The 21,442-nt window shown below is 37.8% G+C and overlaps 1 protein-coding gene across 1 annotated transcript in view; it reads right to left on the reverse strand.

Annotated features, from left to right (window-relative positions):
- SWIP (strumpellin and WASH-interacting protein) overlaps positions 1–21,442 on the reverse strand; it is a 190,506-nt gene that overhangs the window by 107,963 nt on the left and 61,101 nt on the right. Inside the window, exon 6 of the mRNA XM_089102346.1 lies at positions 6,499–6,717. Within this exon, the coding sequence (XP_088958472.1) occupies positions 6,499–6,717 (219 nt within the window). The remainder of the gene's footprint in view (positions 1–6,498; positions 6,718–21,442) is intronic.

Raw genomic sequence — 21,442 nt, forward strand, 5'->3', positions numbered from 1 at the left:
ACCACAAATCAGCATCGATAAATAAATGAAACCAAAAACGAACAGAAATTACAATAAACAACCGAGTCAAACTCAAAACGAGCAGAAATTAACATGAGTAGGGCTCAAAACCCCTATGCCTTCCCAAGGCAGAACATAATTTGCACTTTACTGAAAAAAATACAAATGTTTTTACTTTTATAACTTTAATAAATCAAAAAATTTTAACATTTTGATTAATAAATATCAGTATATGTATATTAAACTGACAATGCACATTCATTTGTATTTTTTTCAGTAAAGTGCAAATTATGTTCTGACCTTGGGAAGGCATAGGGGTTTTGAGCCCTACTCATGTTAATTTCTGCTCGTTTTGAGTTTGATTCGATTGAACAAAATGGCTATCTCAAAATTTTGATTGAATGTGTTTGGATAAATGGCGGGCGTGGAAGGGGTGTTAGATACCTTCCAATCACTTTCGACTATTGAAAAGGGCATTGGCCATTTCAATTTCAAATCTAATGAGCACTTTTTGAAATTTCTACGACAAGGCTTTCTATAAAAACCTTATATACCCCAAAGGCATAACTTACAACCTTAGCCCTGAGGGCTGTGGGGGGGCGGTGGTGGTGTTGTCATCCTCAAAGACCTAATTTCCAGAACTGTCAACTAGGTTGAACAAAATGTCTATCTCAAAATTTTAATTATATGTGTTTGGGTAAAAGGTGGGTGTGAGATGGGGGTTAGTTGCCCTCCAATCCCTTTCGACTATTAAAAAGAGCACTAGCCCTTTGAATTTCCAATCGAACGAGGCTTTTTTTTGAAGTTACTACAACAACGCTTTCTGCAAAAACCTTATATGTCCCCAGGGCATAACTTACAACCCTTGCCCTGAAGGCTGTGGGGGAGTGTTCGCCTCAAAAACATAATTTCTATCTGGAAATCAACTACGCTGAACAAAATGGCTGTCTCAAAATTTTGATTGGATGTGTTTGGGGAAATGGTGGGCGTGGAAGGGGTGTTAATTGCCTTCCAATCACTTTCGACTATTAAAAAGGGCACCAGGCATTCCAATTTCCAATCGAATGAGCCCTTTTCGAAGTTTCTACGACATCTCCTTCGATACGAAGTGCCCTGGTCTAAGACCAAGAAAAAAAAAAAAAAAAAAATAAATAATACATTGGGCCCACATCGTTCTTTACTTAGGCAGCGCTATTGCGCTGTCAATGATATCCTTTTTTCTGATAAGAATTTGGATTTCGCTTTTTTTTTCTGTCCATTCTCACAATATGTGTTTGTTGACTTTATTGAACATAAATCCTATGCATAAATTTTATACAAAGGAGACAGAAAGGCAACTCGCTAGGTCTCCTTTAACAATAAAGAATAGGAAAAAAGAAATTACACTTCAGTAGCTCTCGTGGAGCACAGAAGAAAAATCGATTGATGGAGATAAGTATGGGATTTACAAAATAAAATATAAAGAAATAATAAATACATTCATTCAAAAAAATGCCTAATAGCAATTAAATATCAATTAATCCTTTCTCAAAGCAATTGAAGGTAGAAATACAAAACCATCTATAGCCTACGTTAAAAGTTCCTCTAACATAGTGAGATATCCATATTAAAAATATCATCTATAAAGCTAATACATCTATATCCCTCCTTATGCTTCTAAATGAATCTGGCTTCTCCTCATTCCATTATTTATAGATTTATGCTTCCTTTATCCGCCCTCATCTTTAATATGCTTCTCCAGTTTGGTACCCTGGAATTTCCAGAGATACCGGTACAGATATTTTATTTATGAAATATACATAATGCTACAAAATACACCTCAAATAAAATAGAACAGTCAGATAAAATTGAATATATCTAAAAAAGAGCCCCACGAAAAATTTTCAAAGAAGGTAGTCCCATGCTCTCTTTTTTTAAATGTTAGAAACGCTAGAGTAGAAGAGGTATATATTGCCTCCTTTTTTTTTTTTTTTTTTTTTTAATTCAACGACAAACCCTCGCAAGGAACACATTTTTCCGAAAAGCCTCTCCCCACCCAAATTCTGCCCTCCTCAAGCCGTTTCCCAACATATTCCTACCTTGTCACCCGTTAACTGATGTACCTCTAGATATGAATAAATATTTGTCCCCTACATTACGGATACAATAAACAAAACATCCAGCTAGTTTCATTTTTTTATTATTTGGTACAGGCACTGCCCATCTTTTGGACTTGTCTTTTTTTTCCGCTTCTTTTTTTATTTTCCCTTTTAATTTTTGGGGTTTTATTTACTTTTTTGTTATATTGAGTTTTACCTGTTTTTATATTTTAACATGTTATGACCAATCTCTGTTTAAATAATGTCTAATGAATGTATTTCATTCTGAGAATTTTGATTTTAAATTTGGGTTTCTTTTGCCGGTCTTGGTTCTTTTTACGTTTTATGTTAGCTCTGTTTTTATTTATTGACCCCGAAGCTCAAAATGGGCCCTTGGTGCCTTGTGATAGCAATTTTTGAAGTAAAAATCTTATTTAATCTATACCACCAACCAGAAAAAATTAAAGCGAGGGAGAAGGGAACTGGGATAGGGAAGAGAAATTGCAGAAAAAGGAGAAAAGGGCTAAAAAGCGGAAAGAAACAGAGATTGAAAATGAGAGATGAAAGAGAAGAAGAATAAAAAACAGTCAAAAACAAAACTAACAAACTAAACGAAACCAGATTACCAAGTGAAAACGCTCAAAATAATTGAAGAAATATCAATATAAAATATAGGATTAATATTTTCAGTGACATAATTTTAAAGTGAGATAGAACGCTCAGTGTCTAAAGATAAAGTCACGGAAGTTAATATTACAGAAACGTTCTTTGACATTTTTGTGTCACAATTCCATCGAAAATATACTAAAATTTAGTTTCTTACCTCACAACTCCCTTATTTTAAGCAATAGTTTGAAAAAAAATATTTATTTTCATCAGAACAACTTAGTTTTCACGTTAGCTATTGACTCATGCCTGCTTTTTCATTTTTCTGAAGCTTATTAATAAGTAAATAAAAGAATTTTCTTACAAAGGCCTTTAGTTTTTTCGACCAGTTACTGCCCCCTGTATAAGGGATCACAAATCTCCTGGGGGTCAATAGGTTAAGTTAGCCACTATGTATTGCATTAAGAACTATGCATTAAGAAGCCACGATTTATTGTGAAGAAAAGCAAGGTTCAAACATGTCTAAATAAACTCAGCCTAAAAACTGTGACAAGAAGGTTTTATTTTACATTTTCTTGCATGTATCAGCCGACAATGAAGATTCTAAGTGAAATAACTAATGAGTTTTTTTAGATCTCATTTTCACATGTTTTATACACTGACACATATGAAGGAGTAGATCCCCGGCGCCGCGCCGGCGGATCTACCAAACACCGCCAACGAGAGGCCCGGTTGACCGCTACCGAAGTGTTGATACGCCACCAGCGTGCCTCAGGCGCGCCACCGCCGGTAGAGGTGGCGGTGTTCGGACGACTTTGAATTAATTTTGCGGCAATTTTTATTGTGTCAACCGCAAAGTCGGAGCTTGTCTTTCTCGTGTGGATTAGTATTTCGATTTTCCTGATTAGAAATCAGGCAGGGCTTGCATTATCCCCGAAAATCCGGGTATTTCACTGAAAATCTATGAGTCACACACAAAAAAAAATTGGTTCTCCGAATCCCGGAAAATCACCCAATCACGGTACCACCCCTAGGGATTTATCACCAGTGACTTTCCCTGCCAAATATTACTTTGCATACAATATTTCTTCACTAATCTCTTGCTCGTTAATTTTCATCTCTTTTGTTACTTTACATAAAAACCGGCCACTAATTCAATTGCAATATACACAGTTGACAAAAAAAGTATCGTCTTTATGAAATGAGATTAAATCATTTCGATTGCAGTTTCCCAATTGCTATTTCTTACATCATTTGCAGTCAAGAATTTTATTTTTAAGTTAAATAGAACGCATTCACTTCTATACAGCTTCAGTTGGATTTTAAAATTGATAGTCGACAGATTGTTTTTACAGCTGAATCGTAAGTTTACAAAATTTTGTTTTCTTTTGCTGTTTTTAGATAAGAATTTCTTAATTTTTGATAAAAAATTATTGAATGCCTGATAGATTAAAAAAAATACAATCTTGTTTGTGAAAAAATTTTACCCCCCCCCCCCCCAGAAAAAAACCCTTCTATTGAGACAAAATTTAGCTACAGACTAAGCTATGTACAAGGTTGGGGATTAAAGATTGAAACGGAAGTTACCCCAAAAACATGATTCGTAAAAAATTGTAAGTTATTGCCTATAGGGATAGGAGGCTATCATTTTTAAATGATAATACCTCATTTTTTTTTTTATTGGAAGCAGGGATGCCAAAAATATAATTATTTTCTTCATTTAAAGTGGAGACAGAAGAAAATGATATCGAATTCCCTGAGTAACAATTGAAATATTTTGATAGACCCAGGGCCCCCCATTGAGACTTGTACATTGTCTTGGGTATTTTGCAATTTCTCATAGGCTACTGACCTAATTTAGCTTTTGTGTGTGGTCCCTTTTAATTAGATTCTTTGGATCTTATTGAATGCCACAGCGAATCTATGATTCAGTTTTCCAATAATTTGAGGTATATCTGAAAAATTTCGACATTTATTACTCATACCCTCAATTTTTTTCAAGGAACACTAAGCTGTTAAACGTTATTTCGCGTGTTTGTTTGAACCATATAGTGACCAAGTTAATTATTAGGCAAATTATTTTTTTTAATGTAAAGCTGAGACGGTATCCAATGGAGGTGGTATCCAAGGGGGGGGGGGGTGGGGAGGTATTACATTTAAATGTTAATATCTTGAATTTTTTTTATTGAAAGCAGGGATGCCAAAAAGTGATTTTTTTTTTAATTTAAAGCAGAGACGGTATCCAATCATAGTGGTATCCAGAGGGGGGAGGGGAGCTATCATATATGAATGATAACACCTCGTTTTTAAAGCAGGGATGCCAATAAGTTATTTATTTTTTTTTCATTTAAAGCAGAGACGGTATCCTATCAAGTTGGTATCCAGAAGGAGGGGGGCATGGGGAGTTATTACATTTAAGTGATAGTACCTTGAATTTTTTTTATTGAAAGCAGGGATGCCAAATTTTTTTTTTAATTTAAAGTAGAAAGGATATTCTATCAAGGTGGTATCCAGAGGGGGGGGGTAGGGAGGTATTATATTTAAATGATAATATCTCAAATTTATTTATTTTTTAAAGCAGGGATGCCAAAAAGTTAATTATTTTTTTTAACTTAAGGAGAGACGGTATCCTATTGAGGTGGTATCCAGAGGGGGGGGGGGGTAGGGAAGTATTATATTTAAATGATAATATCTTGAATTTTTTATTGAAAGCAGGGATGCCAAGAAGTTGATTTTTTTTTTATTTAAAGCAGAGACGGATCTTATAGAACATTATATGGCTGCTTTAAAAAAATACAAAAGGGAGGGTGAAGGAAGGCGAGATACTTTTACAAGAATATGACAGTTTGGTAGCTACCAGTAGCTACTAGGTGGAGTATCCTATGAAAGTGTTCTGTCAATGAATAGAGAAAGTTACTGGCGGCGTGCTAGTGCCACACCGTCGCTGCTATTTTTGGCCCCACCGCCACCGGTCTTCCCTCATCTGCACGGCACCGGGGTCTATGAAGGAGATTCTTTCGAACTCAGTTAATAGAAAACGGTTTCTACACATTTTTACATAGCCTAGCTTGACTATTTTTTGAGGTTTCGAAAAACCCCATTTCCGAGTTTTCCCAATTCCAACTGACAGTCCCATCACTACTAATAAGTCTAAGTCATGTTACGAAGAGTTACTATTTTTGCAACAGCTTTGACACAGATAAAATCTAAAGTCTGCACCAGGTGGTGGATACAGAGTGTACTTGCAGTTAAATAGGATAATTGCCAGGTCTAAGAGATCTTGAAGCAGCTCAGAGGATTTTGAATGACCATGATTAGGAGTTGGCACCTGTATTGGTAGATAATCATCTTTCAAAGCTAAATGGCTTGAAAGGAGCTAAATGGGTGTTTCGCATCCCATCATGAAAATCAAAAGCAAACCCAGCCATGTATTTGGTAAACATGACGTACAATTGTTATATATTCTTCAAGTGCAGTCTTAGTTAACTACATATTCATGTTGCTTTTTTTCTAATGTACACAAAAATTTTTCGGGGGTACGTGGCCGGCCAATAAAAAATAAAAAAAACGTTTTAACTCTAGGACTGGCAATTCTACTTATATTTTAGCTATAGTTTACTTAGTGCCGGTAACTGAGAAGGGGCATCAAAAATGTTTTGTGGGTAAAAAGGGGTACAGTGTCTAAATGATTTTGAGAACCACTGACGTAGCTTATCTTATAAAAGCCATACAGGCGATGGGCTCAAAACAATACCAGCAAGCTGTATAAATACAACTGCTCCATAAAAGGAGAATGTACAAGAGAGGTACTCACTTTTTTTCTAAGAGCCCAAAGCTGCGTTGTCAATTTTTTATCAATAATGCCTCCCAAATGAAAAGAAACAGTATAAAGACATAAAATTTTCATTAGTTCTTCTCCATCTAGTCCTGGATCCTGGTAATTACTATTTTCGAGACTAGATAACCTTCCTTTGACGTTTGTTACAATCTCAGATACAACCACATTGGACTGGAAGGAATTACTAATCGCAACCTAAAACAAAAGGTTAAAACATGATAGATTCCCACCAAATGATTCAAATTACATAGCAATAACGGTTAACTAAGGACATGCTACAAAATTTCCACGATTTACAACGAGATATTTTACTATTAAATACAGACTGTTTAGTTTCTTCATTACAAACAAACTTTATCGATTACTGATGATCTTTGTTTGTACTTTTGCGTCTTTTGACAAATTCTTTGCAGCATTATTTTCCAAATGGCGATTGGCTACACACCCACCAATAAAAACGGACGAATAATTTAGTAAAGAGATGATGTCGCGAAGTCAAATTAGGTTTAAGCGGTAGTAATTTTTACAAGCTGTTGCAAACTTTTCAGCTAATACAGTCATTTTCTTCTTTTTTTGAATAGTTTGGCAAAATTCCAATTGAAAAAAATGTCCTTTATGAAGAATCAGAACTTGCAAACTGTTCGAAATTTGAAACAGTATTAGATAAAACAAACTGAACCGCTTGGGCTGAAGCTCAAGTCAATCTTGTTTAAATAAAAAAGTACGGTTTGATTCACCTTGTAAAATTCCTTGCCGAATCTTGGTTCAACTCTGATCTTTTTGGCGGTAAAGTTTGATTCGGTTCAGACTTTAAACCATTAACGAGGAAAAAAGATTCAAATCGGAGTTAAAAAAACAACAATATTTTGTCCAAAGTTCCAACCTCAAAAAATTTGTCACAGATGAAACTAATGCTAACGAGCCAGTGAGTTTCTTAAAATTTTGGTAAGTATTTTTGATTTCTTCGTAATTTGTTTAGAACTAAAGAAAGAAGCTAAGCTTTTTTTTCTTAACTTTCATGTGTTTTGGTAACGAGTTTGATCTCCTTTTTTCGGGCGAAAGGGTTTTCGCAATGTCTAGATGTATATAATGTCCAGGTTTTAAGTAAGATGCTTAAGATGCACCAAGATCTCTCAAAAACACATTTACACTTCAGATGCCAAAACAGCCAAACATTGGTGTTAAAATATCCGGCCAGCAGATAAGTACTTATATTTGGACACAGTCTTCTTATTTTTTTTTTCTTCCTTTGGTTAAAAAACCTAGTCTGGGCATATTTTAAACTCAATAGTCCCAAGCTTTGACAGGATAAAAAATTTTCAAATGAATATAAATTGGTTGTTCATGGTAAAGCAGTGACGGTAACAGCAATCGGGAAAATACTAGACCGGACGTTTCCAACCCTATAACAAAAACACAAATTTTTGTGTTTTCCCCAAAAAGAATAGCCAGGAGAAAGAAATGCGCGCTTATTTCTTGTTGTTGTTTGCCTTTTTCTTGGTTGTAGTAGAGAACATGTGGTCATAGAATAACAGTGCAGGAATCATTCAAGTCAAATTCGATGAAAATAAATTGTATCACAGCAAAACACCAGTTTTTGCTACTAGGGACCGACTAGGGCCAAAATAATATCGAGCAAAGATTATGTGACAGTCAGTTGGTCTAGGACTATCGAACATGTATTCAAATAGGCTCTTATTTCCTAAAGCCTTGCTCCCCCATGGTGGCTCATTTCCAAGACATGTACTTAGGCCATTTAAATAAAAAATGAAAAATATTATAGATAATTTATGCAGTTATGGTAACGGTCAAAAAGCATTGTACAGAGCATTGTTGTCAGTGGATTTTTCCGTGGGCGAAGGCGACGTATTCCACGGTGAATATGGAGATCTAGAAGCACAATACAAAATTGAAGTTTAGAAGTCACTAACGCACATTATGAGGCAATAATTGCTTAACTACGTTAAGAACAAACATTATGTCTCGACATACTATCCAGTTGCCCCCCCCCCCCCAAATTCGTATTGAAGTATTTCTGAGGATAGGAGTGGGTGAGAACATTGTTCTGGGGTTGGAGGGGTGTTGGCAAAACTGGAAAGGCTTGCATAAACCTGCAATTTCTGCTTACATTTTTAATTTTTTCTAAAAGAATTCTTTGGACCGACTCTAGGGGGAGAGATTCCACACCTCAATATTTCAGCTGTGTTAGATTAAGCGGCTTGGTGCTGCAGTAAAGTGTAAGTAATAATAGTAGTATTAATATTCTCCCTCTTCCAAATTGGTAGGAGTAGAGATACAGTGGAATGCAGTCTGTCATAATACAACAAAAAATTGCATGCATAAATACTATGTTGAACTTAAAAGCATCCGCAAATGATGTATGACTGTCAAGAAATTACACGATCAGATGAGAACCCCAGGATGAACATTTCGACTGACTTTTTCCCGTTTTAAGACAAAAAAGAGCGATTTTGGCTCAACAATAGCATTTAGTTTTACATGTTCATATTTCTACTGAAAAAACTTCCATAACCAAATAATCACCTTGTCATGCAGAAGCTCAGAAATTCTTGAATACCGAACTGGTGGATATGGAAGCCACAGTGAAAAACATAGTCTACATACCCTGCTTTGTTTAGAATACTTACATTTCAATTTTGGCCTATTATTTGTAATTAGTCACTTTAGAACCCCATAAACTACAGCTTTATTGAATATTCCATCATGAGAACCGCATCATCCATTCATTTAAGAGCAATCCCTAAAAAATACCTCAATACTTAGGCAAGAGCTTTCCCAACTATCGCTGCTCCCACCCCTACTACTCCAGATGCATTTGCTTTTACCATGACTACTTGTATCGTGTTCCTGGTTTTAATTAACGATAACTGCTATAATAAACAAGACTTATCAGGCAACATTATTACTTTTAATAGGTTCGACCCCTGATTCCCAACGTGGGGCGCTGGACCCACAGGTAGGGCATGAAAAAATTTTGGTGGGTCATGGCCAGGATGTGCACCCTTCGGCGGACTGTACTTTAGAGCCTTAATTTTGAAAAAAAACGTTTTTCATCTGAATGACGTCACATTCATATGCCTTTAAAGAGCAAAAAAGATACAAGATAGTATTGCAACGACGCCATACATTGTATAAAAGGTGTTGTATTTAGATAATATGTTTCTGTACTTTCCCATTATGTTGACACCTCTAAAAAGTAAAGTTTGGTTAATGTTAATGAAATAAAATAAAGTAGAATGAATATATAATAGTTTATGAATATATACCTATAAATAAAATGGCTATAACCTATAAAAAATACCTATAAACATAGTTTATAAATAAAATAGGACGAGAATATAACAGTTTATAAACAAATTTGGGCTATATATTTGCACATTAGGGGGGTGGGGGTGGTGGGTAAAGCATTGTATATATTAAATACGTTTAAAACGTATATTAAACCAGAGACAGAAACCCGGTTATAATGGTTTATTAACAAAACTACAATAATTACATGTTACAATTATGCGCCCAGAACGCTGAAATGTCTTGCAATAACCCCTTATCCTGTAAAATTTCAACTGCCTCTTTTTCTGTCTTTGGCAAATCCCAAATTGTAATTTTAACACTCATATTAGATCGCCCGTTACACTGAATTCCACTGTAACAACTGTTTTAGTACCGGGTCGATATCTGTCTCACCCGTTTCACTGTTAGCATTAACCAAGCTTGACTTTTTAGAGGTGTCCACATAATGGGAAAGTACCTATTTTTCATTAATATAAAATACAGCCTTGAGAAACACAATTTAAATATCACAAGGGGGGAGATATCAGGATTTTAGAAATGCATAGGTGGGGCATGGCACAAAGTCGGTTGAGAACCACTGGGTTAGACAAACACATCAAATAAAAACCAAAGGAATTAAATGTTTTAAACAGTATTTTAAAACATTTAAACATTTGAAAACATTTAAATGTATTAAATGTTTTAAACAGAACGAAGTGGAAACACTGAAACGAGTATAAATTAGATTATACAGGAGTATAAGCGAGAAAGACTTGTCTCAGTGTAAGGACAAATAAAAACCAAAATTCCCTTCGTAATCCCTTCGGACTTAGGTGGGTTTACATGGCAAGATGTATACCCGCTTGTTGTGGGCTGCGACGAGTTGGCTCAAGCACTTCTGCCTCTGTCCCTAACGTCCGTACGGGAAATCCTAGGTGCACCTTAAAGTGGTGGAAGGGTGGACCTCTCTTAAACTACCTAAACCAGTTTAAGAGTGCTAACACACAAGGGTAACTGATGGCCTGGGGAACCGTCGGTCAACAAAATTCCCACGAAACACAATGGAATAATGTTGGACCAAAGTAAAACAACCTATGCTATGGCGTCCCCGGCAGGCGACACGTCAAGGCTTTCGGCGACCTTGACGAAAAGAGGGCGAGTCGGTACAACAACAACATCGTTTAAGATGATGAAGAGGACTTTAAGAATTGCGACCCGGAATGTATGTGACGTGACGTAGGCTTTTTCAGCCAAAGAATTCTACCGATATAGCCTAGAAATACTGTGCCTCACTGAAACAAGATTGAATGACCAAGGTAAAACCACGATCAGTGACCCGGAAATGGCTAACATATGTCATTTTTATAACTCTGGCTCTAGCGACGGCTCCAGAAATCACGGTGTCGGATTCATCCTTAGTGAAAAGACCGAATCATCAGTGCTAGACTGGGATCCAGTCTCCGACCGAATAGCGAAGATATGACTGCATGGACACCCTTTCAAAGTGACTGTAATAGCAGCGTATGCACCTACACGAGATTCGCCTAAACACCTGAAAGATCACTTCTATGACGAATTACAGGCGGTCCTTAACAACTGTCCTAGCCGAGACCAGATTGTGATTGGGGGGATTTCATTGCAAGGGTAGGAGCCCATTCTGACCCAGCAGCATATGGTAGTATGAGACCACACAGACGCGGAGAACGTTGTGTGAATGGTACAAGATTGCTTCAGTTTGCAATTCATAACAAGCTATTCCTTATGAACACTTTTTTCCAACACAAAAATGCTCATACGTTCACGTGGAGATCCCGAGATGGCCGCACACTTGCACAACTTGATTATCTAATGATAATACAAAGATGGCGATCCTCTGTCCTTGACTGCAGGGCTTACAGAGGGGCAGATACTGGCTCAAAAAATTGTGTTTACCCATTACCTTGTCGTAGCCACACTACACCAGAAACTGTCAGCTAGAAACCCCAGCGATTAAGGCTGAGTTTGATCTCCTGCTAAGCAACGGGTTCGAAGGTCTCGCCATCCTCCAAGATCGGAATGACGAGTCGGATGCCAAAAATATAGAACAGTCGTGGCAAAAATTCCAAGCAGCAACACAAGAAGCAGCTTTAAAGATACTTGGAAAACGATCGAAAAACCAGAAGAAGTGGTACACGGTAGAGACACTTCAGGCACTCTCGGACAAGTCGAAAGTTTCCTAAGATCGGGAAAAGTTCAAACGGCTTTGGAAGAAAGCTCAGAGACTAGCTAGGAGGGACAAGATCAGATACTGGGCGAATGTTGCAACAGAACTGGAAGAAGCGACCAGAAGAAATGATACCCGTAAGCAATACCAGATCCTTAAGTACCTCAACAGAATGGGAAATCTAACAGCTGAAAACGTAAAGAGGACGGACGGTACAGTAATAACTGACAGACGAGAAGGAATGAATCGATGGGCAGAGCACCTCTGAAACCTCCTAAATAGATTTAACCAGCTCCCCCTGCCTCCTATACCACCGGACAGTGGACCTGAACCCTCCCAACCGCAAAATCAGTACCCAACCGAGAATCTCCCCCCCCCCTATGTTTGAAGAAGTAATGAAAGCGGTAAAATCGCTCAAGAGCCATAAGCCGTCAGAAGAAGATGGGCTACCACCAGAGCTCTATAAAGCAAGCCTATCCTTGGTCAGCACACTCACGGACCTCCTCAAGAATATCTGAAAGAGCGAGTTCGTACCCCAAGATTGGAGGGATGCAATTATCCTTCCAGTGTTCAAGAAGGGTGACAGGAGCGACAGAAAACTATCGAGGCATCTCACTCACGGACATGGCCGGAAAGATTTTCGCCATGGTCGTCGTAAACAGATTTAGAGCCGAAAGAGAGTGAAGAACTAGAAAAAATCAAGCTGGCTTCCGCCCAGGAATGGGATGCGTGGACCACATTTTTTCACTTCGGATGCTCCTACACCAGCGCTCTATCAACAACCAAAAAAGCACTGCTATCTTTTTAGATTTTATAACGGCATTCGACTCGGTGCTTTGCCCGCTACTATGGGAAATCATGCTGGAAGACGGAGTCCCACCGAAGATGGTGAGCCTGATGACAGGGGTAAAGCATAGCATATATTGAATACTTAACCTAACCTAACCCAACCTAGGTACCTTTTATTCCCCCTAAACCCCAAAAGACTGAAGTAATTTTAGCATCCGTGTTCATTTCAATCACTTATCATTGCAGACTAACAGGCTCGATGTCAGCATTCTGATGTTAGCATTATCACTTCTCACATGTGTCCTGGATTTTAGCACAGTACCTGAAATTTTTCTTGGTATGAAATCATCCAGGTACACTCCCTAAATGTATTTTTTAAGGGAGAACATTTTTAGGAGGAAAGTCAAAGCTATCAAAACTACTAAGAACATAATGCCTTAATGAGAACCGGCATAGCAACATCCGCGTGTACGGGGAGCTCACTGAGCTCTTTGAAATCGCCTACGGCGTGCGACAAGGCTGCCCAGCTTCCCCGATCCTCTTCAACTACACAACTGATTGTGTCTTCAAAAATTCCATAAGTTCGAAAGACGGAATCGAGCTGACCAGCGATGAGACGTTAGGGGACATTGAATACGCAGACGATGGCAAACTCCTCGCTGAATCATGCGCCCAAGCCATGGACATGTTGCAAAGCATGGTAAATAGCGCTAGTCTGACAGGCCTGGCCATCAGTGTCCCCAAAACCAAGCACCTTTCCACAGATAGAAATTTGTCAGTCTCCATAAACGGACAACAGCTTGAACAGGTAGAAAAATTCAGATACCTTGGGCCGCTGATTGATATCAAGGGTGAGTCCTCATGCGAGATCAAGGCCAGAATAAGCAAGGCATGGAGCACCTTTAGCCAACTGCGTAAGCCATTATGGTCCAGAAGAGAGATCAGTCTGAAAACCAAACTTCGAGTCTACGTGGCGTGTAGTCGCTCTATCCTGCTGTATGGATTCGAATCCTGGCCGCTAAAGGCAGAAGAAAAACACTCACTCGACATCTTGGACCGGAAGTGCCTAAGAGCCATTTGCAACCTCAAACTTAGCCATAGGATAAGCAACGAGCAACTAATGCCAATGTGCAATCAGAAGTATTCATTATTCGCTATCGCCAAGAGCAGAAGGCTCAGATGGTTTGGGCACGTTATGCGGCGCCCAAGTGAGTACCTGACCCGTCAGTCCCTTGAATTTAAGTCCCTCCCCCAGTGGAAGAAACGGCAAGGTGGCCAAAGTAAATCTTGGCATGCCCCAATGAAGAAAAACCTCGAGCCTTTGGGAGGTTTTAGGAAGTACGGACGCAATTGGGATAGATCATGGTTGGAAATCATCCGCCCCCAAACAGAAGAACGAAGTCAGTGGTGAAAATGGTCCATCATATCCTCGGTGCCGAGTTGAGCTGAGCCTGTGCCTCGCCACAAGTACAAGTAAGTGCAAGGACATTACATGATAAGCAATTGAAATTTTTATTTTGAAATTCTCAAAGATAGTACTTATATTATACGCCTCAGGACTCCTATCTATGTGACAAAGTTTCAAATTTTACTAAGAAAGTTAGAAGAGAGATAGTTAAAGAGAGGTAGAAGTAAAAACTATTTAATCCCTCCCTTTGACTAAAATTCATGTTGAAATTATTTATTTTGATCGCCTCAGTTAGATTATGATGTTTTTTTAAGGTTTAATGTGTATATTCAAAAAAACTAAAAACAAACAAAAATCAATTTTTTAAAAACAATATTTTTCTAATTGAAATAAAAAGTATTTAGACTTGAAAAAAAATTATTTCTTTGCATTTTATACAACATAATTCTGCAAAACAATCTCAAATCAACTGGCTCGTGATATTTCTTTACATTTGCAGAATTCTAAAAAACTAGCACTTTACTGAAAACTGGGCTTGCTTGAGGTTTTTACTCAGCTTTTGTATACTAGGAACTACCAATATCACAGCTGGTGAAAGGCTATTGATAGTAGTGTTGGGCGATATTTTGATTAATTGATATATCGATATTGTTACTTTCGATATTCGATATATCGATATTTCGGATCAGTTTTTTGCTATCTCATGGATTTGCCGAAGTTCAGTAACGCAAATGGTAAATAAAGGGTATTTTATATAACCTTTTTTTTTAAATTCAAATAATATAAAATCAAATAATAAAATAAACTTCGATTACGTAAATGAACATAGTAAAAAACCCAGATTTGGAATTATTCGGGCTCAGGAAAAGAGAAAAGTAAACTACTGGCTACTTAAAAACAGCAGCATGTCAATGTTTCTCCCTGAGAGTCGGTTCCGTCGTTCAGTGATTATCTGACCAGCCTTGGAAAACACTCTTTCAGAAGGGACACTGGTAGCGGGCACAGACATGAATTTCATTGCAAATTCGTACAGGTGTTTTTGAGACCCCATAGCCCGAGACTTCCACCAATTGAGTGCACAAGTTTCTCTTGAAGCTATTGGCTCTCTATTGAAAGTTTGCAGTGCGATGACATATTCGCTTGCTTTCGAAGCATTTCCTGCATTAATTATAAGGACTTCATCGTGAGAACCCCACAAACTGGCTTGATTCTGATGAGATTGCATCGCAGGGACTGCAATAGTACTTATATATTCGGATCGAGATTCAGCAGCCAGTAAGGCCAAATCTATCTCGTTTGCAATTCTGCTCTCAACTTGTAGAAGATCGTCAGGTAAAATATACATTTTCTTGAAACGCGGATCAAGATATGTGGCAATTGTGACGGGTGTGACTTGACCAAAACTAATAGACCTACAATGCATTTATTCAGCAAGGCATTTCGAAGCTCATCAGCCACATCTGAGAATTTACCAAAATCTATCTGAACAAGGTGGCGTCTCAAAATCTAAGACAAAGGCAGGACTTTCGAGCTGACTATCATAGCTTTTAGAAGAGAGCTCAATAGTTGCCTCTTCAAAGGGTGTAAGCAACACAACCACGTTTGAAATAACACCTCACTCACTATCAGTGAGTATGAGGTCCACTTTACCTAGAAACGCAAGCAAGCTTGTTAGCGACTCTTTCAGATCTTGTAGACTACGCAACATAGTGAGAAGTGAATTTCATTTAGTGGTCACATCAGGTTTTAAGTTTTTGGTGAATACATTGTCAACACAGATTTGAACCTGGTGCAATTTATTGGTGGCTTCAACTCTACGTCTGGACAATCTGAAAATTTTTCTAGAAGCCTTTTGGACGAGAGGCAAAAGTTTAGCAACGTCGTTATTAGCACCCCCCACATCAAATTTATAGTATGTGCGAAGCACGAAACATGTGACCATCCTGTACCTACTTGGGATGCAGCATCCTTTACGGCCCGAACTACATTGGCTCCATTATCAGTTACTACAGCAACAACCTTTTCCTTGATCCTCCACTCAGTGGCAATTTCATAAGGTGAGCCTTAATAGCATCAGCAGTATATGTATATTTTTTCAGACTGAGAAAATTCACCCTGTTTGATCGGCTAATTTGGCTTTGATAACATTCAAAATCCGAGCTTTTCATTGTAACATCATTTGCTGTGAACTTTTCAGTTGGTAATAATTCACACGTATCTGACACGGGAGCCGAAAGTGAATTCTTGCGAAAAAGATGTCAGGGTAAGATGAGAGATAAGGATAAATCTAATCAATTCTACTCCAAAAGGAGCGCCTTAGCTCCGCCTTCGAGTTCAACTGAGAGATAGACGCGTGCAATCGCCTCGAATGACCAAAGCAACACCAGTTGACGTTAGACTTAGCATTCGCTTTGATTCGGACCAAATTAAATAATGAGTGATAGTGAGATAGTGATTGGATTGTTGGACAATTTAGTCGATGAAGATTATGATCGTGAGAGGCATGGAAGGCAATATAAAGCTCATTCGCGTCGCAGAATACTCTCAAGTGAGAGTGATAGCGATAAAACAAATGGCTCTCGGAGCCCAGGATTTCAAACTCGCGCTCGGTATGGCTCTCGGAGCCCTGAAATTAGTTCTAGGAACAAAAAATCTTGCTCTCGGAGCAACACAAAAATCCATGACACAAAGCGGAAGGCTTCTCTGGAAAAGCACAAAGGTAAAAGATTAAAAGAAAACACGTCAAATGACGCTCTATTCAAAAAGTTTTCTGAAGAACGTTCTGGTACCAAAGAGAGTCCCAAGATCCATAAGAAACTTGCCAAAGTTGCAAATAGAGCTTTTTTCTGAGCCTTTGGAAATAGTGAAGCTTAAAGAGTTATTTGAGCACCACAATAAGCCTGCGAATACCGAAAAAATTGTTCCTCCAAAGGTGAATAGTGAAATTTGGGCTATTCTCTCATCACAGGCTAAACAGAGGGATGCTAAGGCACTTCAAGTGCAGCGGACAATTGCACAATCAACATTTTGTGTTTTAGAGGCAGCAAATGCGATTCTTGAGCTAGAAAATGAGCATATTAAAGAAAAGGTTGTCAAAAACCTTACAGATGCAGTGCACATGCTTGGCCTCACCAATTACGATCTAAGTTTAAAAAGACGTCATGCGATGAAATTCGAATTGAGAACAGATCCCACTGTAGCATCAGCTTTATGTGCTCCTGAAGTCAAAGTCACGGAGTATCTTTTTGGCAAAGATATTGCCAAAACAAAGTCTAAAGCTAAATCCGTGGCGGATTTGAAAAAAAATCTTTTGGAACACCAAAAAACGTGCAAGGGGGCCTACCGTTATCGCCGATGGCAGAACGAGGCCCCCCGTCCAAATTATCGCAGAATGCAGGGTCAGGACCGTCAAGAGAGGTCCAAAGTCCAGAAATTCCATAATTTCCAGAAAAGGGATAGCAAATAGCTGGTATGTACTATTTAACATACCCAACCATTGATTTTTATGTTTTGTTGTGAATTTCAATAGGCGGTCACAACATTTGGCTGATGATTGTAAAGCTGGGAGAATTAGTAAGTACATCTCAAAATGGCAGAAGATAACCAGTGATTTGAATATTTTAAATATTGTACCCTCAGGCTATAAGATTGAATTTGAGAAAACACCACTAAAAGCTTTGAAAACAAAAAACAAAAGTTTTACGTTTGAAGAAATACAGGCTATATGTAAAGGACTTGATACTTTATTGCATAAAGCTGTTACTGTTAAAGTACCCGACTTCAGAATAAAGGAAATACGTTGTATTTCTCCCGTTTTTACAGTCCCAAAGAAAGATGGGTCTACTCGGTTTATTCTTAATCTTAAAAATTTAAATGAAAACATTAAATATTACCATTTTAAAATGGAAAGTGTTCATTCTGCGGTTCTTTTGATGACAAAAAATTGTTATATGGCCTCTATTGACCTAGTCGAGTTTTATTATTCATGCCCTGTTGATTTTGATGATCAAATGTGGCTTTGTTTTCAAGTTGACCTTTGTTATGCGTTCACTTCAATGCCGAATGGCGTATCATCTGCCCCAAGGGTTCTTACCAAACTTATAAAACCTGTTATCTCTCTGCTCCGAAGAAAAGGGTATTTGTCAGTTAAGTATTTAGACGACTCTCTCCTTCTGGGAAGGTCATATTTAGAGTGTCAAAATAATGTCTATGAAACAGCGAAATTACTGTCAGAGCTGGGGTTTGTGATCCACCCGGGAAAGTCAGTTCTCATTCCAAGCCAACAAATAGAATTTCTGGGCTTTTTGTTAGATTCGCGATCAATGCGTATTTTCCTGCCGGAAAGGAAAATTAAAAAAGTTATACATTTGGTTTCAAAAATTCATAGTCAAAAATTGACTACGATTCAAGAATTTGCCGAAACTCTTGGCGTTCTTGTTTCAACATTTCCAGCAGTAGAATTAGGGCCTTTATATTACCGAAAAGCGGAATCGTTGAAAACTCAAGCATTAAGGTACGCGAAGGGTGATTTTGCGGCAAGGATAATTTTAACATCCGATGTAAACTCGGAACTACAATGGTGGTTGGATATTGCCACTAAAGCAATTGAGTCTAGATCAATTGACAAATACTTATGTAGTGATGCGTCGAAACTAGGTTGGGCAATCGTGGATGAATATTCCATGAAAACGGCCACAGGTGAATGCTCCTCAGAAGAGAAGAGATTTGATATCAATGCCTTAGAAACGAAGGCCGTTTATCTGGGATTAAAATATTTTGCCTAAGATATTAAAGGCATGCATGTTCGGCTGCGTTCTGACAATATAACCACAGTAGCTTATATAAATAAAATAGGAGGATCAAAATTTAAATTTTATAATTATTTCGCAAATAAGGTCTGGCAGGTAGTATTGCAGGGCAAAGGGTGGATATCTGCAGAACATGTGCCTGAGGTTGCTAATATCGCGGATAAAGCATCACGAAAATTTGATAATGAAAAGGAATGGAAATTGGATTCTGAAATATTTACTATTTTGAATTTTTTGGCATGTCAGTCAATAGATATTGATTTGTTTGCGACTAGATTAAATTTTCAGATTAAACCATTTGTTTCTTGGAAACCAGATCCAGAATGTTTTTTCGTAGATGCATTTGCAATGAATAGGAAGCATTATTTCTTTTATGCATTCCCCCCATTCAGTTTACTTCTGAGGATCCTTCAGAAGGTGGAAACAGATCAGGCCACTGGTATTTTGATCTTTCCAAATTGGACCACACAAATATGGTATCCCTTACTATTAAAGCTTTTAATAGGAAGTCCAATATTTCTACCAAATGATATTTTTACTTTGTCTCTCCCACAGAAACCGACCTTGCACCCCATTGTCCAAGACGTTACACCTAGCGGCTTGTGTCGTCTCCGGCAAGGGCTTCACCGCCAATGATATTCTCCCTCCACAGTCAATATTATCAAGGATGGATGGCGGGATTCAACTAAGCGCCAGTACAAAGTTTACATTGAAAAATGGATCAACTTTTGTGGAAGAAACACAATCCAGGCCTTGGAGGCAACTCTACCGGAGATTTTGACATTTCTTACGGAACTTTTTCACTCAGGTGTTGGATACAGTGCTATTAATACTGCGAGGAGTGCTTTATCGGCAATTCTACCAAACCTTCAGTTTGGCAGTAATCACATCACCAAGAAGTTTATGAGAGGTGTCTTTAATAGAAGGCCTAGTCTACCCAAGATTTCAAGTATTTGGGATGTAAAATGTGTATTCGATCTCTTTAGACTGCCAGCTTGGGATATCGAAAATCTTCAATTAAAGACACTAACACAAAAATTAGCAGTTTTATTGATTTTATCAGCTTGGAAAAGAGTTCAGTTTTTGACCAGTTTATCACTTAGTAATATGGTACATAATGACAAAGGAAGTTTTTATTTTCAAACCATTGTATTGTTAAAAACATCGAAACAGTACAACTACAAGTCAGAAGTTAAATTTTGGCCTTTTCAAGAGTCGTCCCTGTGTCTAGCAACGCACCTAACTAGGTATATTAGAATGACATCAAATCCGAATAGAAACGACGCACTTTTTCTTATATATCGTAAGCCTCATACTCCTACGTCCAAGTCATCTATTTCTAGATGGATAAAAGAAGTATTATTTCTTGCAGGTATAGATATCAGTGTTAATGGTGCACTTAGCACACGGTCTGCCTCAACGTCCCACCTTAAAGCAAGAGGAATTGATGTAGATCAAATCATAAAATATGTAGGCTGAAAAAATGCCAAAACGTTTGCAAGGTTTTATAATAAACCAATTGAAAGTGGTCAGCAGTTATCTGTCTTTTGAATTTATTCACTGTAATTTGCTATATTTGAAATATCTTCCTATAAACGAATTTTTGTACAACAGCCTCTTTTAATGAATAGGGCTATTTTTGATCATTAGTGTTTGTTTAGCTAATGCTGAACTTCAAAATCTCAGTTGAACTCAAGGCGGAGCAATGACGCTCCTTTTGAAGTAGAATTGATAAATTAAACGAAAACTTACCAAGTTTGAAGTTTGATTATAATTCTACTCCAAAGAAGGAACACCAGCGTAGCTGAGAATTCAACTGCCCTCCCAATGTCCCTTCCTGGTGAACTCTGAACATTTCATCATGAGCTTAATCACTGCATATTATAATGGCTTTAAAATACTGGTGTTGCTTTGGTCAATCGAGGCGATTGCACGCGTCTATCTCTCAGTTGAACTCTCAGCTACGCTGGCGCTCCTTCTTTGGAGTAGAATTACAATCAAACTTCAAACTTGGTAAGTTTTCGTTTAATTTATCAATTATAGATGAAAGAATTCAAACCTGCAAAGAATCTTGAAGATGTATGCTGAAAATTTGCAGAATTTTCATGTGGTGAATTTTCCGTGAGGAATATAGCCTAGGGGGCTAGAGACCCCTAAAATATATCGATTTTGATAATACATTTCGATATTCGATATAGATATTTGGTCCGATATATCGATATATCAATATCGATATCAAATATCGCCCAACACGGATTGAGAGCCTTATAAATTAATCTTTTATTTTCTGCAGGCTAGTCAAGGACTTCTAAAAATAAGAGAACATCCTGTTTCTTTTTTTGTTTCATTTTATGTTTCTAGTAAAGCGCTAGGTTTTCAAAATTTGACTATTATAGAGAAATTTGTTGAGTCAGTTTACTT

Source organism: Artemia sp. Qi Xiang Cuo, chromosome 16, assembly GCF_049724085.1.
Source record: "Artemia sp. Qi Xiang Cuo chromosome 16, ASM4972408v1, whole genome shotgun sequence".
NCBI classification, from domain to species: Eukaryota; Metazoa; Arthropoda; class Branchiopoda; order Anostraca; family Artemiidae; genus Artemia; species Artemia sp. Qi Xiang Cuo.